Here is an 18,908-nt window from a genome sequence, read left to right on the forward strand (position 1 = left end):
TCTTCTCTATTATATCAAACATAAGCTGCCTGTCTTCGTTTTCAAGACCCTTCACAACATATCTCCACGCTACCTGCCATCCCTCATTCAGTGTCAAAAGATCAACTCGTGCCTCCAGTTGACCTGTGATGTCAGCCTCAATCTCCCACTTCTTAAATTTTCAAACAAGAACCTTTGGGCTTTCTCCCATGCTGTGTCTCATGCCAGAGAGAAGCGTTCCATAAAACATCTGCAAAACTAATTCATTATCCTTCAAATCTCTCCTTAAAACTTTCCCTTGCTGACATCAGTTAGGATGCTGGTGTTCTGAGACCACTGCCTATCATGCTAACCAATATTGCCTTATTTTAAGAACATAAAAATGGCCATACTGAGTCAACCAGACCGGTTGACAGTACTTCCTTATGTTTGTTTTAAACCTGCTACCTATTGATTTCATTGGATGACCCCTACTTCTTGCGTTATGTGAAGGGGTAAATAACACTTCCCTATTAACTTTATCAATATCATCCATGATTTTACGGACCTCTATCATATCTCTCTTTAGTCATCTCTTTTCTAAGCTGAACAGTCCCAGTCTTACTAATCTCTCTTCATACGGAAGCTGTTCCATTCCCCTGATCATTTTTGGTGCCCTTCTCTGTACCTTTGCTAGTTCTAATATATCTTTTGAGATGGGGTGGCCAGAACTGCACACAGTATTTAAGGTGTGGGAGTACCATGGATTTATATAGTGGTATTATGATATTTTTTGTCTTATTATCTATTCCTTTCCTAATAGTTCCTAACATTCTTTTAGGGTTTTTTTGACTGCCACTGCACATTGCGTGGATGTTTTCAGAGAACTATCCACAATGACTCCAAGATGTCTTTCTTGAGTGGTAATTGCTAATTTAGACCCCATTATTTTGTATGTATAGTTGTTTTCCAATGTGCATTACTTTGCACTTATCAACATTGAATTTCATCTGCTATTTTGTTGTTCAGTCACCCAGTTTTGTGAGATCACTTTATAAAACTTTGCAGTCAGCTTTGGACATAACTATATTGAGTATTTTTATGTCATCTGCATATTTTGCCACCTCTCTGTTCACCACCTTTTCCAGATTATTTATAAATAAGTTGAACAGCACAACTCCCACTTCAGATCCTTGGGGGACCCTGCTATTTACCTTCTCCATGTGAAAACTGGTCATTTATTCCTACCGTTTGTTTGTTTCCTATCTTTTAATCAGTTACTGATCCATGAGAGGACCTTCCCTCTTATCCCATAACTGCTTAATTTGCTTAAGAGTCTTTGGTGTGGGATCTTGTCAAAGGCTTTCTGAAAGTCCAAGTACATGGTATGAATTATCACTCCTGTCCACGTGCTTGTTAACTCCCTCAAAGAATTCTAATAGATTGGTGAGGTATGATTTCCCTTTACAAAAGATGTATTGACTCTTTCCCAACATATCATATTCATCTGTGTGTCTGATAGTTCTGTTCTTTACCATAGTTTCAACCACTTTGCCTAGTACTGAAGTTTGGCTTCTCAGAGTGTAATTGCCAGGATTGCCTCTGCAGGTTTTTTAAAAAATCAGCATTACATTAGGTATCCTCTAGTCATCTGGCACAAAGGCTGATTTAAGTGATAGATTATATACCATAGTTCTGCAATTTCACATTTGAGTTCCTTCAGAACTCTTGGATGAATACCATCTGGTCCTGGTGGCTTATTACTGTTTAATTTATCAATTTGTTCCAAAACCTCCTCTATTAACACCTCAACTTGGGACAGATTCTCAGATTTGTCACCTAAAAAGAATGGCTTATCTGTGGGAATTTCACTCACATCCTCTGCAGTAAAGACAAATGGAAAGAATTCATTTAGCTTTTCCACAACAGCTTTGTCTTCCTTGAGTGCTCCTTTGGCACTTCGCTCATCCGGTAGCCTCACTGATTGTTTGTTTGGTAGGCTTCCTGCTTCTGATGTACTTAAACAAAATTTGCTGTTAGTGTGTGTGTCTTTTGCTAGTTCCTCTTCAAATTCTTTATTGGCCTGCCTGATTATACTTGACTTGCCAGAGTTTATGCTCTTTAGTAGGATTTGACTTTCAATATTCAAAGGATGTCTTTTTGCCTCTAACCATCTCTTTATTCTGTTTAGCCATGGTGGAATTTTTTGGTCCTCTTACAGTTTTTGTAGGGGTGTGGGTGGTGGTATACATTTAATTTGAGCTTGGCACTTCGTTCGTCCAGTAGTCTCACTGATTGTTTGTTTGATAGGTTTCCTGCTTCTGATGTACTTAAACAAAATTTGCTGTTAGTGTGTGTGTCTTTTGCTAGTTGCTCTTCAAATTCTTTATTGGCCTGCCTGATTATACTTGACTTGCCAGAGTTTATGCTCTTTAGTAGGATTTGACTTTCAATTTTCAAAGGATGTCTTTTTGCCTCTAACCATCTCCTTATTCTGTTTAGCCATGGTGGAATTTTTTGGTCCTCTTACAGTTTTTGTAGGGGCGTGGGGGGGTGATATACATTTAATTTGAGCTTCTATTATGGTGTTTTTAAATAGTTTCCATGCAGCTTGCAGGCATTTCACTCTTGTGACTGTTCCTTTTAATTTCCATCTAACCAGCTTCCTCATTTTTGTGTAGTCCCCCTTTTTGAAGTTAAATGCTACTGTGGTGGGTTTCTTTGGTATTTGCCGCCCTACAAGGATGTTACATTTAATTACACTATGGTCGCTATCATTGAGCGGTTCAGCTATATTCATCTCTTGGACCAGATTCAGTGCTCCATTTAAGACTAAATCAAGAATTACCCCTCCCCTTGATGGTTCTGAGAAGCATTAATGGTGTCTAGAAATTTTATCTCTGGATCCCATCCTGAGTGAATATCTATTGTGCTTTGTTAAAAAGCAACATTTTGATCCCAGCGAGAATTTCCATATACAAACTTGTTTTAAGAGAAAGGAATATAAAAACGAAAACATTTTTTCCAGATTGTTTTATTCATATTTATTAGCTACACCTTAGAAAGCCTCCATTTAATCTGGTATTTCTAAACCATTTATTACTTTGGTATCTCGGTCATTATCGTGTAGTAAAATGCATGAGAACAGGAATATATAACATAAAAACCTCTATTTCGTACAGCAATATACAGATGACTTCACAAATTCAGATGTTCTGGTATCTATTACTAATGTCTTAAGTCTGTTTATTCTGATTTCCAGTCATGAATCAGTGCTTTATGGTAAGACTATTGCGACATCCCCCTCTGGTGTTATCCAGACCGGTGGATCTGCTAGGTCACTCCAATCCTTGACTCTGGGAGCCAGCCTTACCCTGCTCTGCTGTGAGAACCCCCACTCCTGGGCTGTTCACGCACAGCCTCTGGCATGTAAGCTGCTCCCAGCTACTTGCAACCAAATGCCACTAGCCAATATCTCTGGTCCCAGACACAACCCTAGGAACCTCCGTCTTGCAGTGTCCAGTTATGCCCGCTGGATGCTGCAAGCTTGTATGAGTTCGTCAAATTAACAAAGTAATTGATATGTACCAGGCTTGTTATCCCAGGGAGTCTCTGACATGCTTCAAACCAAATGCACTGCTTCAGGCAGAAAAAGCAAACAGATTTATTAACAACAAAGATAGATTTTAAGTGATATTAAGTGATAGGCAAAAAGTCAGAGTTGTTACCAAAATCAGATCAAATGTAAGCACACAGTCCAAACTCTCAACCCCATTAGACTGGACAGCAACTGGATGAAGCAGTTTTTCTCACCCCACTGGATATTGCAGTCCTTTATACAGGTTTGTCCTTTAAACCTGGGCCAATCTCCTGTGTTGGAGTCTTGTCTTCTTCTCCGTGTCTTGATTGCTTGCAGTATAGGTGGGGGCAGAAGAAGGGCCCAGTATGTGTCCACTCTGTTTTATACCCTCAGTCCATGTGCTTGGGAAGCACAAGTCCAGGCATGTCTGTATGCATTGCTGAGTCACTGCATTATAGCTCCCTTGCTGGACAATGGCTGCTGATGGGTTGTTTGACACCCTGCCCGGACATTGGTTACCTTCCTTGCTGTTGCCTCTGGGGAGCTAATATCTGGCTGATTTCCCCAATTTACAGCATGTTTTAGTGACCACCATACTACAGAATTCTCATAACTTCATATGCACTAATGATACACATCTATGGATAGAGAAATGACTTTCAACAGATCATAACCTTTCCCCTGATACCTTACAAGGCATGCTTTATATGTAAGATCATGAATATATGAAAATGAGGAATGGGGGGGTTACAGTATATTCCCCAAGTATAGAATGTCACAGCTATCTATTGGCGTATGCAGTGGCATTTCAAGAGACGGTGTGATCTAGTGCCTAAAGCAAGATTGTGGAAATCTTAACTCCTGGGTCATATTCACAGTTTTGATACTGGTTTATGACCTTTGTCAAATCACCTAGGGTTAGATTGTTGCTACCCATTTTGCAGTCACATGGGTGTATGAGACCTTCCCCCTCCAGGGAGAACAGGGACTGCTGCTGAGTTGATCTCTGTTGAAAGCAATTAACTGAAAAGGGTTGGGAAGTAGGTAGAGCCATGGCTTTGACCATCCTGCACACAGGTCAGCGATGCTGCTGTCTGGGATGTGACTGAATGCCCCCATTTATCTCTGAACCTCTACAAATATTAATAATAGGTGTGAAACTCAGTTATTATCTATACAATGCCGGCTAATGACAGGCACTATGTAAGTGCAGACTATTGCTATCATTATCTTCTTGTATCCTATGCTATTGTTTTCACTTCTGCCTTTGGACCATAAACCCTTTTGGGCAAGACCTGTTATTATTTAGCACAGATCTGCTGCACGCTTCTGTGAACATTGTTTACATAATGATTATTATTATTAAAGCATTATTCTAGTGAAAGAGGGAACCAGGAGGCTGATATGTGAATTTCTCCTTCTCACAAGGATTTGTTGTCATCAGAGGAGTCTGTCCTATTGCTGTGACTTGCCATCCATTCTATTGATTGGTTGTTACTGCAGCGCTTTGAGCGACATGGGGAAGCAAAAGAAGATGTAAATCTGAAGGCTTTACAGCACAGCCCTCTTTTATTCTGAGTATAAGGCATGCCACAGCCTGGAAAAAATAGCTCTTGCCTCCTTGCAAGGAATATGGTTGCATCCTCTTGGCAGTGACACTGAATTTATCCTTTTTTTTCTGTAAATTTAGTGCTAGCATAAAATCTTTGTGCCAGGAAAGTTCTGCAGCACTCCATGAACCATGGGCTTTAATTGAAAGAGAGAGATGCCAGAGATAGAAGTAGAAAGAGGTTTACAATAGGCACTTCATCACTCATTACAAGACTTTCCAAAAATAGAGCAACCTTGCAGAAAGCATATTAACATTTTTTAAAATGTTGTAAGTAATAGAACTGGACATGGTAAAAACCTGAAGGAAGACAAGTGACTTCTTCTGTGACAGGTTGGAGAACAGGGTCTGAGATTCTTTTAGATCTTCTTAATATGGAGCCACCCAGCCCCTCCCTTTCCCCAGCTCTGCTCCAGTCCCACCCCCAGCCACATCCCCAGATCCCTCCCGGTCCTGTCCCCAGCCTCAGCTGCTGGTCATGGCTCCATTCCCGGCTCGGGGCGAGGCTGGGAGCACAATTGCACCTGGCTGCAGGCCCAGCTGCCAGCCCCCTGCGACTTCATTCCCGCCCCAGCCTCGGCCCCTGGCTGCAGCCACGCTCCCACCCCAGACCCACCCCCAGCTATGGTCCCAGCCTTGTCCCCCTTACCCTTGGCTATAGCCCCACTCCCAGCTCTGGGGGCTATTCCCCAGCCAGGCTCTCTCCCAGGCAACTGGCTACGCTGCACAGATCAGTGACTGGGAGCGTGTCCATCCTGCTCCCCACCTGGGCCTGGCTGCCAGGGAGAGCAGCTCAGTGTGCCAGGGGGAGCCATCACAGCAGGAGGACAGAGCCGCTCCCCCTCCGCAGGTAACCTGGGGCAAGGAGAGCACGGGGGGGCCTGGGCTGGGGGCGGGGCGGAGACACGTGGGGAGGTCGCGTGTCCTCCCCTTTAGCTGGTGCCCCTCCAGTATGGGGAGGCACCAGTCATCTATGCCTCAGATAGTTTCAAAGGGGAAACCAGCCATGATGGCGCAGACCCAGTCCCCTCCATCCCAGCACTGTTCGCCAGCACCGGTCAGCACCGCTCCACGCTGGTCTCCAGAGAAATCCTCAGAGGCGGAATCTTACGTCTCGCATAGGAGCCAGCACTATCCCACTATAGCAGGAGGAGGAGCAGGGGCTACAGGAGGAAGTCCCCACCACAGTCTTCGTCTGCGTCCATGCCTGCCCCCACGCCAGACGCTCATCAGGGTCAAAGCAGGCTTTTTGATGGGATGCTCAGGGACAAGTTGTGGATCCAAATTCCCCAGTTTTTGCAGACCTGTTATCCCACTCTATCGGGCGTGGGCCCATGTTACCTCAGGCCGCTGGCTGCTACGCACAAAAGCACCAGGATACACCCTTCAATTCTGTTGTTCTCCTTCTCACCCCTCACCCCGTCCCTCTTCAGGGAACCTTCTCACAAGCAACTTCTAATACAAGAGATGCAGTCGCTCCTAAAGGTGGGAGCAGTGGAGGAGGTTCCACTGGAGCTAAGTGATCGGCGGTTCTATTCCCACTGTTTCCCAATCCTGAAAGCCAACAGCAGTCTCAGACCGATTCTGGACCTGCGAAACCTCAAAGAGAAGAAGCTGAATTTCCGCATGGTCTCCTTGGATCCAGGGAACTGGTACACTATCCTCGATTTGAAGAACACTTATTTCCATGTTGAAATTTTTCAGGAACACAGAAGGTTCCTCAGATTCATCGTGAACCATGTACACTACCAGTTTATGGTGCTCCCGTTCAACCTGTTGGCAGTCCCTTGGGTGTTCACAAAATGTATGGCAGTCATCGCAGACTTCATGAGGAGACAGGGGGTTCAGGTTTACCAGTACTCAACGACTGGTTGGTCAGAGGTCAGTCCAAATTTCAGGCAGAGGCAGATGTGAGGCTAATACAGTTGACCTTCTAGGACTTAGGTCTAATTATATATGTGCAGAAGTCCACCTTCTCCCCAGTTCAGAGGATAGAATCTCGGCAATTAGGACCCTCATTTCAGAACCTCCATACACGATATTATTCAAGGACAAGGTCCAGCAGCATCCTCATCCAGCCTTTCTCCCAAAGGTGGTTTCACAATTCCATAGTAACCAGGACATCTTCCTTCCGGTCTTTTATCCAAAACCACATGCCAACAGACAGGAGCAGCGACTTCACTCACTAGACATCAGACATGTGCTTGCCTTCTACATAGGAAGGAAAAAATTGTTTCGGAGAACTGCTCAAATTTTTGTGGTTGTTGCAGACAGGATGAAAGGTCTTCCAATCTCAGCCCAGAGAATTTCATCGTGGATCACTTCCTGTATCCGCACATGCACCTGGCAAAGGTCCCCCCTCCTATGCTAATGGTGCATTCCACAAAGGCCTAAGCATCTTCGGCTGCATTCATGGCACAGGTTCCTATCCAGGACATCTGTAGAGCGGCAATGTGGTCGTCAGTCCACACTGTTGTGTCTCACTATGCCGTCAGTCAGCAGGCTGCTGGATTTGGCAGAGCAGTGCTACAGTCTGCTTGTCAGTGAACTCCAAATCCTCCCCCTACAGCTTGCTTGGGAGTCACCTACATTGGAATGGACGTCAGCAAGCGCTAGAAGAAGAAAAAATTATTACTAACCTTCCGTAAATATGTCATTCATGTCCATTCCAACCCCCATGCCCTCTTATCCCTCTGTCAGAGTTAGCCAGCAAGAAGGAACTGAGGGGGCAGCAGGGCAGTGGGGCCTTTTATAGTGGCTCTATGAGCGCATGACTCCAGGGGGCACTAGAGCCAACCCAACGGACACCACTGAGGGGAAAACTTTCTGGCGGCAGTGCTCAGGGCAAGCACACCTCCATTGGAATGGACATGAGCAACATATCTCAAAGAACAACAGTTACAGAAGGTAGTAACTGTTTTATTCTAGGGCCAAGAACTCAAGAGGTATGCCTACACTGCAGTTAAATACCCGCAGCTGGCCTGTGTGAGCTGACTCAGGCTATGACGCTGTTTAATTGTGGTGCAGATGTTCAGGCTTAGGCTGGAGCCCAGCTTCTGGGACTCCATGAAGGAGGGAGCAAATCCCAGAGACCAGGCTCCAATCCAAACGTAAACATCTACATCGAATTAAACAGCCCCGTAGCCGGAGCTCCATGAGCCTGACTCAGCTGACATAGGCCAGCATGAGTGTTTAATTGCAATATAGACATACCCAATGGGAGTTGCTCAGTCCACTGCGCTTTTGAAAATCAGGCCACTCATTTGGGTGCCTGTGGTCATGCTCCCATCTTTGAAAATCTTAGCCTATACCTTTTTTAAAAAATTCCCAAATGTTGGAGTGTCTTTAAACGAACACTGGCAGAATCAGCTTCTTTCCTACTGCCATGGTCATCATTCTCTGTCACCCCACTCCCCCAAAACACACTGATTTAAAGCCCCAACCTAATAGTTGCCCCCTATCATTTGCAAATCCATATGCAAGAGTCATAATGAGGTAATCCTATTTCCTATTCAGGGGCTCCATTACCAGTAATCTTTATATATAATTTATTATTTTGATCTTTGCCTGTATTTTTGTACCAAAAGTATATTTGTTTTGGGTGTTAACTGGGCTCCACTGAAACACTCTTCCAACCTCCCCTTTCTTTGAAGGAAGTGTTTTTGGCTTGTGAATCAAAAGTTGTATGACGGATACAACTGGAATCAAAAGAGTTAAATTCAGGTTTCAGAAGAAAAACTTCGTGGCAGTTCAGCTGTACTGAAAATAATGTCAAGCCAGCTTTAATAGCATAGTTCCTTATTGAATGAATTTACCCTGTAGGAAACAATATGACCTTCCTGTGTGTGTGCAAGATAAAAAAAATCAATATTAATGCCTCTGGAGGAAAATACAAGATTAACAGAATATTTGAGTGAGCCTAATGAGACTCAGATGGCAAGAATGTTCATTTGAAAAAGGAAGCTCATATATGCTCTGTCTAAAAAAATAATAAGAGTAGGATCCATGGAATGCTAGTTACGATGTACCCTCCACAGATACATATTTGCAAGATGCTGCTTAGTGGGTTTGCAACTCTTTTGTATGATTTCCCGACAGAACACTAGGGGATTTTCAAGTTAATCACCTTTCGGTTGGGAGATTTATGACCAGTGTGGTTAGCTGAGCCTTTTCTCCACGAGGACATAGAATGGAGACTGCAGTTCTAAGAAGCATATCAATGGTATGTAGGAGCTAGATAGTTAGAAACAGGCTTGAGCAACTCTTGTCAGTAACTGCTTTCTGGAGTCATGGTACACTGACATTATCAAATATAGTGTTAGCCTAAATCAGTCCTAATTAATGCTATTTTTAGAGGGGGGGGGAGCAAAACCTTTTTTTCATACTTTACATAAGAACCACTGGTTTTGTAGGAAATAAACAAACCAATGTGCTTTGATTCTCTTTCTCTCTGTGGCTCTGTGGTAGCAGTTGAGTTTCAGTCCTTGAGGAGCCAAGGGACTTCAACTACCAATAGAAGCTAAGGGCTCTCAGTACCTTCCAAGAAGCACTGCCCAAGGGGGAGGGAGGGGTTCTCTGCCCCAGCCATTGTAAAGGGGTAGCAGAGCATCTGCTCCAGCGTGTGCCGTCCTCAAGGGGCTGGGTGGATTGTGGCTGACTCAGTCAGAATTGCCCTAACTGCTCCTGCTGCTGTGGAGGAAGCTTTACAGCATGAGGCCCAAAGGTAGCAAACACTAATGGAGCCACATTGGCGTTTTCTTAGGAAACAAATGCATTTTGGGCAATGTGGTAAGGTACAAAGTCAACAGGGAAAGAATGGTTACTGGCAGCCTTCCAAGAATGCCTTTGAATGAATGGAAGTATGAAATGACGCCTGAGCAAATCGTTTGCAGTACGTTCCACTATGCGTGTTTATTCCTTAGAGGCCTGGGCCGGAGTGTGGCTTGCAGCCACGGGCTTCAGAGAGGGTATGGGCTGAGGAGGAGCTACCCAGCAGCAGGAGTCCCCAGAGCGACTCTGGCTGAGCGAGCCAGAATTCACCTGGGGGGTTCAAGGAGCTCCGCCACCCTTTGAAAAAGGGTACATGGTGAATTTCCTCTACACTGGCTGGGGCAGAGAGCCCCTCCTTTTCCCAGGGGAACAGTCTAGATTAATACAGTATGTGCCTGACCACACCTTTGTTGGCCTCCACACAGAGATGTAAGGAAAGGAGAGAAGGCTCCTTGTACTGTCTCCTGTAGTCCCTTGCAGGGGACTCCCCTATTACTTTTCTGTGTGGAGGGTACAGTGTAATCTACATATGTACTGCCATGAAAATACATAGTTGCCCATTGGAAAGAGGCTGAGAAGTGACACAATATTTTGTAAAGTATTTCTCGAATAAACCTTCCATTGTTTTATGACTTTAATTCATTTGTCCCCCTTTAAAAGTCAATATCTAAAGGACAGTGTGTGCTGCATATTTATGCCAGCCATCTCACTGCACAATTTCGCCAGTTGTTTGTATTAAAATGAACAAGGAGACATCAGGTAAAACTTCTGTATTCCGACTGCATCATCTGTCTATAGGCAGCCAGATGATAATTTGATGGCGGATCTGTAATTCTTGGCGAGTGCTTGAGGAGGAGAGGCTGAAAATAAAAACCTCTTCTGCACTCACTCAGTATTGCTAAGCTGTACAGTAAAGATTATTTGTTTATGCCTTTTGTTGGCTTTGACTAAACAAAGATAAGCATGTAAATGCTACAGTGAAGCTCCTCTAACAGGATTACATTGCCAATACAGATTAGCATTTAGCATCACAGTAATGGATGCTCTTGTGAGAGAGGTGTCATCTGTTCACCGCCACACTGTATGTGCTAAGAGCTAAACAATAGGAGAACAATGAGGTATGAATAGGCCTGCGTGAAGTATACTACTGCTTTATTCAGATGGGTTCATCAGTTAGTTTTGATTCAGTTGATTCATGCCTCCTGATTAATGCTTTAATCCCCCAAAATCCAAAGTGATCTGGATTCACATCAAGACCACTAAATCAACCCAGGTCTTAGGTCTGCAAACCACAACAAACCTGACAAATCAGACCAGTCCTGTGCAATTTCCAGACCCTGTTATGAATAAACAGGGCACAAGTAGAGTAGGAAACAGGCCTCAGGATTGGCTCTGGTTGGAAATAACATCTGTCATGTAAGGCTTATTGAAATACACAGAATCTTCAGTGTGCCTTTTCATTTGCATTAGACAAGATGTACAGTATTTGAGTCACCTCCACAGTGTTCCAAATGATGGCAGTATTGATGACAACTGACACAAGTGATTATATATTAGATATGCTTAACGTCTTAGTACGTGTGTCATGAAGCACATTAGTACTATTCTGACCTGCCTTTCTCTTTTTTCCCTTGCTTAAAACAAATGTATTGGCAAAAAGGATGGTCCACTGAGACAACATGTGCCATCTGTGTCTAGTGGACTGGGACAACATGCATATAATGATTTCTTACAGCCATCAGGATTTTTATGCATGGAATAAGTAAAAGATTAAAATTGTTCAGCACCTAAATAAAAATATATACAGTAAAAACAAAGGAGTATGGCTACCATTCCTTAGCATTCCTTAATTTTGCTTTAATATCAATGACAAATGTTAGCATCCCAGAATGTTCCTTACACAGAAGGCCAAACAATTATATACATTCTGTCCCATTATATCTCCTGGAGGAATAGTGTTGCTGAAAATGATATGAGAAAGAACAGTGAAATGTAATAAAGTTGGGCCTTTTGGGAACTCACTAATACCTTTTCAGTCTCTGGGAAGGGGTGTTTTAGCAACAGGTACATTATATGACTATGGTCTTGTGTTTACCAGTAGTGTTTAGAAACAAACAAGATCGTCAAATGGCATTGATAAGAGGGTGACATAGCTCCAGGAGTGTCACCTTGCCATAGCCCGCAGTGAGGGAAGTCTGAATCAACACTATATTACGCATAGCAACGCTGGCCTCCTCTGATTTTAACAAGGGCTGGGCTGACCATATGGGGATCAGATTGGGTCCGAGCTTCTTAGGTGGAAGGAGCATCTTGCGAGTCTCCTGGGCAACCTTTTCTGGTTGATGCTCAGAATGCCTTTGGAAGGAGAATCTTAGCCAAATTGAAGGTTGCTGCAATATGCAGTATTTTGAGGATAGCAAAGGAGGAATGTAGGGAGTCCTGGCTAACCTTTCCCTGCCAAAGTGACCATTTTGTTTTGAAAAAGATCTAATGTATTAGAACGTAAAGGAGGAATGGCAGCTGGGGCTGGTAGCTAACCAGGAGGGGGAGTAGGGTGGCAGAAAATTGGGAGGAGAGAAGGAGGAACCCCTGCTAGAGACCAGAAAGGAAGCACTGCTGTAAAACTCAGTCTGTGATCATGCTTTTGGTGCCTCTAAGACTGCTGGGTCTGTGAGTCATTATAAATACCAGAGTGAGTTAGAGCTTTTCACTGCCTTAAATACATTATTTATTTTGCGGCATAATCTATCCCATTGGGGCAGGTCTACACTTAAACGCCGCATCGGCCCAGCTGCGCTGCTGTAGCACTTTAATGAAGGCTCTCTCTACTGACGGGACAGAGCTCTTCCATTGGCAAAGTTAATCCACCCCCTTGAGAGGCCATAGCTATGTTGATGGGAGAAGCTCTCTTGCCGACATAGTGCTATCTACACGGGGGTGGGGGTTGGTCAGTATAACTATGTCACTTCAGGGTGTGGATTTTTCACACCCCTGAGTGATGTAGTTATAGGGTATAGGTCTGTGGTGTATACGAGACTTTAGTCTCAGTCTGTTCCTTCTTTAGGCATAGCAGAGCAGCCCATATCCTACTCAGATCTTAATTCTACAAACCTGTCCAGCTGATTTCATGAACTATATATTTTAACACCTACATCTAATGTGACATGAACCAGCTCTAAAGAGACAACATATTGTTGAAACACAGCGCTTGTTCAGCACCTCCAGGAATAACATGGCAGGCAGACCAGGTCTGATTGGTGGTGAAGATTAGGAATATTAATAGTAATTTGAAATAATTCTCCAACAGCTCTGAGATTGTGATTTAGAAAAATAATGATTACACTCTTCCTTATATAAATGTTTCCCAGTGCAGTATTTCCTGCTAATATTGAGCAGATTTGGGGATACTGTTTAATTGTGTGTGTTTTTAATATGAATTCTGTATTCCCTTGCATCCAAATGCAAATAAAGTCCTTTGAATTCCTGCAGTGGCGGATTTAGAGTTAGTGGGGCCCTGTGCTCAGCTTCATTTTTGCCCCCCCCCATCCCCCACAGGGATAGCATTCTCTCTTATCTCCCCCCTGTTTTTCATTTTTTTCTGCATTCTCCTCCTAGGGCTCAGGGCTGGGGGTGCAGGGTCTGGGAGGAAGTTAGGGTGTGGAAGGGGGCTCAGGGGTGGGGGTGCAAGGTCTGGGAGAGAGTTAGGGTGCAGGAACAGGCTGGGGATGGGGATTCTGTCCAGGAGCTAGGGTGCGGGAGGGGGCTCAGGGCTGGGGCAGGGGATTGGGGTGTGGAGTACTTACCTGGGGCAGCTCCCGTTTGGTGCGAGGGGTGCAAATGCGGGGAGTTCACGTGCCTCCGTGCGGCCCTGTGCTTGCCCCACAGGCACCGCCCCCCACAGCTCCCATTGGCTGCAATTCTTGGTGCCGCCTCTCCCCCCATCGTCCCTCCCCCCCCCCCGCCAGGGGGGGCTGGAACACAAGGGCTTCAGTGGATTTTTTCCATTGATGTTGTTAATCCACCTTCCCACATTGCAGTAGCTAGGTCTAAAGAAGAATTCTGCCATCAACCTAGCTGTGTCTCCACCAGGAGTTAGGTCAGTTTAGCACTTAAGGGTGAATTTTTCACACCTCAAATGATGTAGCTAGGTCAATCTCAATGTTTAGTATCTACAGCAGCTGGACAGTCTGGTCTCATCAGCACATGGCAGTAGGAAGTTAGACAAAAGGAGCTAGAGGAAAGAATGGGATGAAAAAGCCTAAAACACATCTGGAAGAAAATTAGCGATGAGATACAGACAGGGGCATATTCTGACCTGATGTACACCCCATGTGAACCTACAGAAGCCAGGACAGAATTGGCCTATTCTGTGCTTTTCAAGTGCAGATCCATGTGTTTCACATGTTCTTTAAAATAGATGAAATCAAAGGAATACTCAAGTGTGAAGGTGATCACAATCAGTGTCCAACTCGCACATTGATCAGAAACCTCTGGGCGAGCTAGAAGGTGCCAAGAATTTTAGTGAGTCTTGAAAGAGACAGATTTCTTTAGGCAGGCAAACAGGTATTTGAGGAATGTTTTACAATGGAAATGTAAGACATCTTTCTGTCTAGGCCAGCATCACACCAAGAACAGGGTGAGCCCTCTTGGTGCTGAGAGGAGTATAGGGTTAGCCAGGAGGAGTATGAATGATGATTAGGCATGTAACAACATGTGGGCTGCAGGAGCTGTGTGAATGGATTGAAGGGGAGCTCAACTTTCAACAGTGGGGAAATGCTGATTTTGGTACTTCTCTCACCATAAATCTGAACACGGAGGACAGGGAGGAGATGAGCATCGATACTGTAGTTCAATCTTTTAGCTGTATTTCCAAGGGTTACATTTTAAAATTTGACCCTCCTTAAAATTAAGGCACAAATCCTGACCCAGGCCCTGCCGCTGCAGCAGATCTACTGGCAGCACCACTGCTCAAGAGGGTTGGGGACAAGATTTGGATCTAACAGACCTTTTGGGCACATGGAAATCAGTTCTGTGGGGGGGGGAGGTCTGTATGCTGGTGGGAGTAGGCAGAACATAGCAGCAGGGCCAGATTTATACCTTATGCACCCCAAGGCATAGCATCTTCAGCACCCCCATACCCAGAGACCCCTCTGCAACCCCTCCCAACCAGAACTGCACAGCACCATGCACATCACTACCCCCTGCCCACAGACCCCATCCCAATGCCCCCCTTACAGCCCCATCACCACAACTGCCCAGTGCCCCATAGAGATCCCCCCCCCCCGTGCCCCAGCACACACATAATGAAAGCAATTGTAGTTTCTCATGTACACTTGTATGCTATAAAATAAGATATTTTATACAACCCTGTCAAGATGGCTAGGCAGGAGGGCACCACACTCATCTCAGTTCTTCAAGAGAAGGCAGGCAATCAGGAGTGAAGAGATAATAGAGGGTCACAGGCTCATCCCAGTTACATCAGGGTAAATTCTCCACAGGGGTTAGTGAAAAGGCTCTGGTTAACTTCAGGCATGTTGAAGGAGCTGGCTTGTGCCCATATATCCATTAAGTCAGTAGCATTACTATCCTCTTACACTGGTGTATTGACATCAGATTATGGCCCTCAGAACACATTGGGGTTGGCGACACAGTTCCTCTGAGTTTCTGTCACATTGTTGGAACAGAATTCAAGCTATGAGAATAGGTAATAGTAAGTTGTATTAAGTGTATCTTGATCTTCCTCTACAACCCAGCTTTCTATTAGCATTAACAATGGCTACTTAAAGAGTTGCAGTTTCTGTAACATCCCATGTTATTTCATGTTTCCTTTTCGGTATTCTCACCTGCCTGCATAAATAATGTTATAAAATGCTGTAATTATAAATCTTGTTGACTGCCTTGAATTGAAGGGTGTGTCCCCTCAGAACGTGACTGTGAAGCGTGTTGCCCAAGAGCCCATCTTGTACAAAGCACATAGAACTGTTCTGACCCAATTAAGTGGTCAGAGGGGAGCATATTTGCAACACGGACCCTGCGACCACAGCACAGTGAATGCAGTCTCTCATTTCAAGGCAAGCCAAGGAGACGGTACCACAGGGGTGGAAACCTTAGGTGTTCCTCTGCAGTTTGGGCTGCAGCCCCGGAACGAAAGCTGAAGTGATAAGTGTGAAGGCATCTGCGGAGGAGCCTGTGACAGTGACTTTCAAGAGAAGTTAAACTGACTGTCCAAATAGTTCCAGTGGCTTTCTCTCAGTGTTTTGTTTTTTAATTGAATTGAGTGAAATGCAGATATACCAAAAAGCATAAATGATGGCAATAAATAGCTTTTTAAAGATTCATTCTGGCATTATTACTAAAACAGGCCAAGAAATGTTTTCAGAACATTCTTTTATCTTTAATCATGATGGGTTTATGCGCTGGGTGCACTGATAGCCTTACCAGTGATCATGGCTCCCCGACTCTAGTCACCCATTTTATGTGGATCTGTTTGTCGGATCGGTGTCCATACCAGGTCACTTGTCAGCCCTGAGGGGTTTATTATCATTATCAATCTTAGTGCCATACAGCTGAGAAAGCACATAAATAACTCTGAATTTGACTGTACTAGTTAACAGCATCTCAAAAAGATTTCACTTTGTGGTACCAAACACAAAACAGTGATGTTACCTTACTTTTCACTATTTACTCAGTGCAAAATTAACACTTGATTCAGTGTTACAGCCTAAGCAGACAGTACTATATACCTCTTTGTGCTAGAGATGAGGGTAAAATGAGTGAAGGAAGAATCACTCTCAGCAGGTGCATATACCAGTGGGGCTTAATTAGAAATATCCTGTTGAAAACATAAGTGTTTTACAAAGTACATTATTCCCATTGGGTATTGCTGCTGGAGCCCTTTCTTTGCAGATGCTTTTACACTACAGTGATTAAAAATGTCTGTCTCTCTTCATTGGTCCCCCGATGTACAACCTCTTGTCATACTGCTGTACTGAGATCTCTTCCATGTCACTACTTCATTGAGCATCGCAAATGCTCAGATTCTCTCTGTCTCTGAACATAATTGTGCCCTTTCCCAGTTTGCACAGAAGCAACACTGCTGCAACTCATTAAAGCAAAAGGTTAAGGACCATACTGCATAGGTTTTACTACAACAAAAGGAGACAGTGCTAAATTTTGTAGTGCCATGTTTTCAATACATATCAGAAGACAAAATCTACTCTTGCAATGTCAGTTATTTTTTAATCTTGCAGCATAGAAAGTGAACTCATATATATTCTTGTATCAGATAATAGGAATTAGCTGGTTCATTATATTTAAGGTTTCTGGGTTTTACCATAAGTTTTGTGAAAAACCTAAGCAAGAATGATTTGATTGTTGTTTCTGCCGATGGCCTTATTTTTCCAGTGATTGTCAAGCAATTTATTTACACTGCTTCCAAACAAAGAGCTAACTACCTACTAGAATAATTCCACACCCTAGTGTGAAACTAACTAGCCATTGAAGGGAAAGGTATTAATTCAGGTGCTGCCTTAATGGTTATATAACAGCTTTAGGTGGTGTTGGTTTAAAGCCATCCCAGCTCAACAGTCATTACAAATTATCCCCCATCTGATGGCTCTTCAATGGACTGCAGTCGTACCAATTTGTGCTGCGATTTCGTCTGATCTCACAAATTAAACAGGCTGGTGGTGAGCCAGTCTCTGAAAGGAAGATGGGCCACATAGCACACCTAGGTGATGTGGGAAGTGGTGTTGGTGATTCACTAGATGCATTCTGCCCTCTGAATTGGCCCTAAATCCCGGTATGGTGCTAGGGACCACTGTGCTGCTTAATGCTTTCAGAGAACTCGTAAAATCCAGTATCCTGGCAAACTGTGGTAATAAAGATCCCATGACACTTCTATAAGAGCAAGGACTTGTCTACATGGGGAACTTTACCAGTATAGTTCACCTGCCATAGTTATACTATGTAACTCCTTGTGTGGATACTCCAGTTCCAGAATAACAATGCATTTTTCTGGTTTAGCTTTAAACTGCTTCCAAAGCCAAAATACAAATGTTAGGGTGTTAACCCAGGTGCCCTAACAAGTTTTCTAGCTAAGATAATTACATACTGCCTGCCTGCCGCAATTTTAGTTAGCTAGGTTATTCTTCTTTTCCCATGTATAATGGTAGTATAGCATTGCTTTGTCCTTTTAAACTGCTGTAGCATAGCACCCCAGAGAAGGCTTCATTTCATTTGTAGGTGGGGTGATCACTAGCTACCACCCAGTTCAAACGCCATCACCTTCTCTCTCTCTCCCTGAGAGAATGAGAGTCAGAACAATGAAGATCAGGAGAGGGAGATCTTCCCTCATTCTTCCATAGCCAGCAGTTATCATGAAGCGAGGACAGGCTGTGGAGGCCAGTGCCACTGCTCAGTACAAGAGCCAGGATCTGATTAGTCTTCCTGGCTCCACTCTCACTGCCTCAGTCCCTGCGTGCTCCCCTCTGCAGTCCCTGCGTGCTCCCCTCTGCAGAGTAGGGAAAGACAGGTAAAAGAGTCTGCAGCCTGCCACCCTCCCTTCTGCCTTCCTCTGCCAGGAAGGTAAATTTATTCTGAATTTGTGTCCTCAGTCACATACCATATGTGGAACAAATTCACTGGATGGAGCACATGGTACAGCAAGGGCAAAAGCAGGATTGTCCAACAAAAAAAAGACCATTGGCCAAGCTGGACCTTGGTTTTATATCTCATCCAAAAGACCGTTCTCCAGCACACACGCTGGGGCATTAGTTCAGTATGGCATCATTAGCACAATTTCCTGCGGCATCTTGGTCTCCCTTTTTGGAAATCCCCATCCAAGTTACTGGGTCTGGCCTTGCTTAGCTTGTGAGATCTGACAGGCTCCCAGCACATGGGGCTGTGGTGGCAGAAAATATCCAAGATCTTGCATGTGCTAGCATTGTGTGTATCAGGACTGCTGCATTTTTCCCTGCAGAGTTACCTTAT

The 18,908-nt window shown here is 44.2% G+C and overlaps 1 protein-coding gene across 8 annotated transcripts in view; it reads left to right on the forward strand.

Moving 5' to 3' along the window:
* TTC7A (tetratricopeptide repeat domain 7A) overlaps positions 1–18,908 on the forward strand; it is a 260,649-nt gene that overhangs the window by 219,839 nt on the left and 21,902 nt on the right. Inside the window, exon 20 of one of the 8 annotated variants that reach the window (XM_037895865.2) lies at positions 4,967–5,074. The exons of the other annotated variants lie outside the window; for them this stretch is intronic. Within the exon in view, the coding sequence (XP_037751793.1) occupies positions 4,967–5,005 (39 nt within the window). The 3' untranslated portion in view covers positions 5,006–5,074. Of the gene's footprint in view, positions 1–4,966; positions 5,075–18,908 lie in introns of those variants that run through there. 8 annotated transcript variants of the gene reach the window in all.

Source organism: Chelonia mydas, chromosome 3 (assembly GCF_015237465.2).
Source record: "Chelonia mydas isolate rCheMyd1 chromosome 3, rCheMyd1.pri.v2, whole genome shotgun sequence".
In the NCBI taxonomy this organism is placed as follows: Eukaryota; Metazoa; Chordata; order Testudines; family Cheloniidae; genus Chelonia; species Chelonia mydas.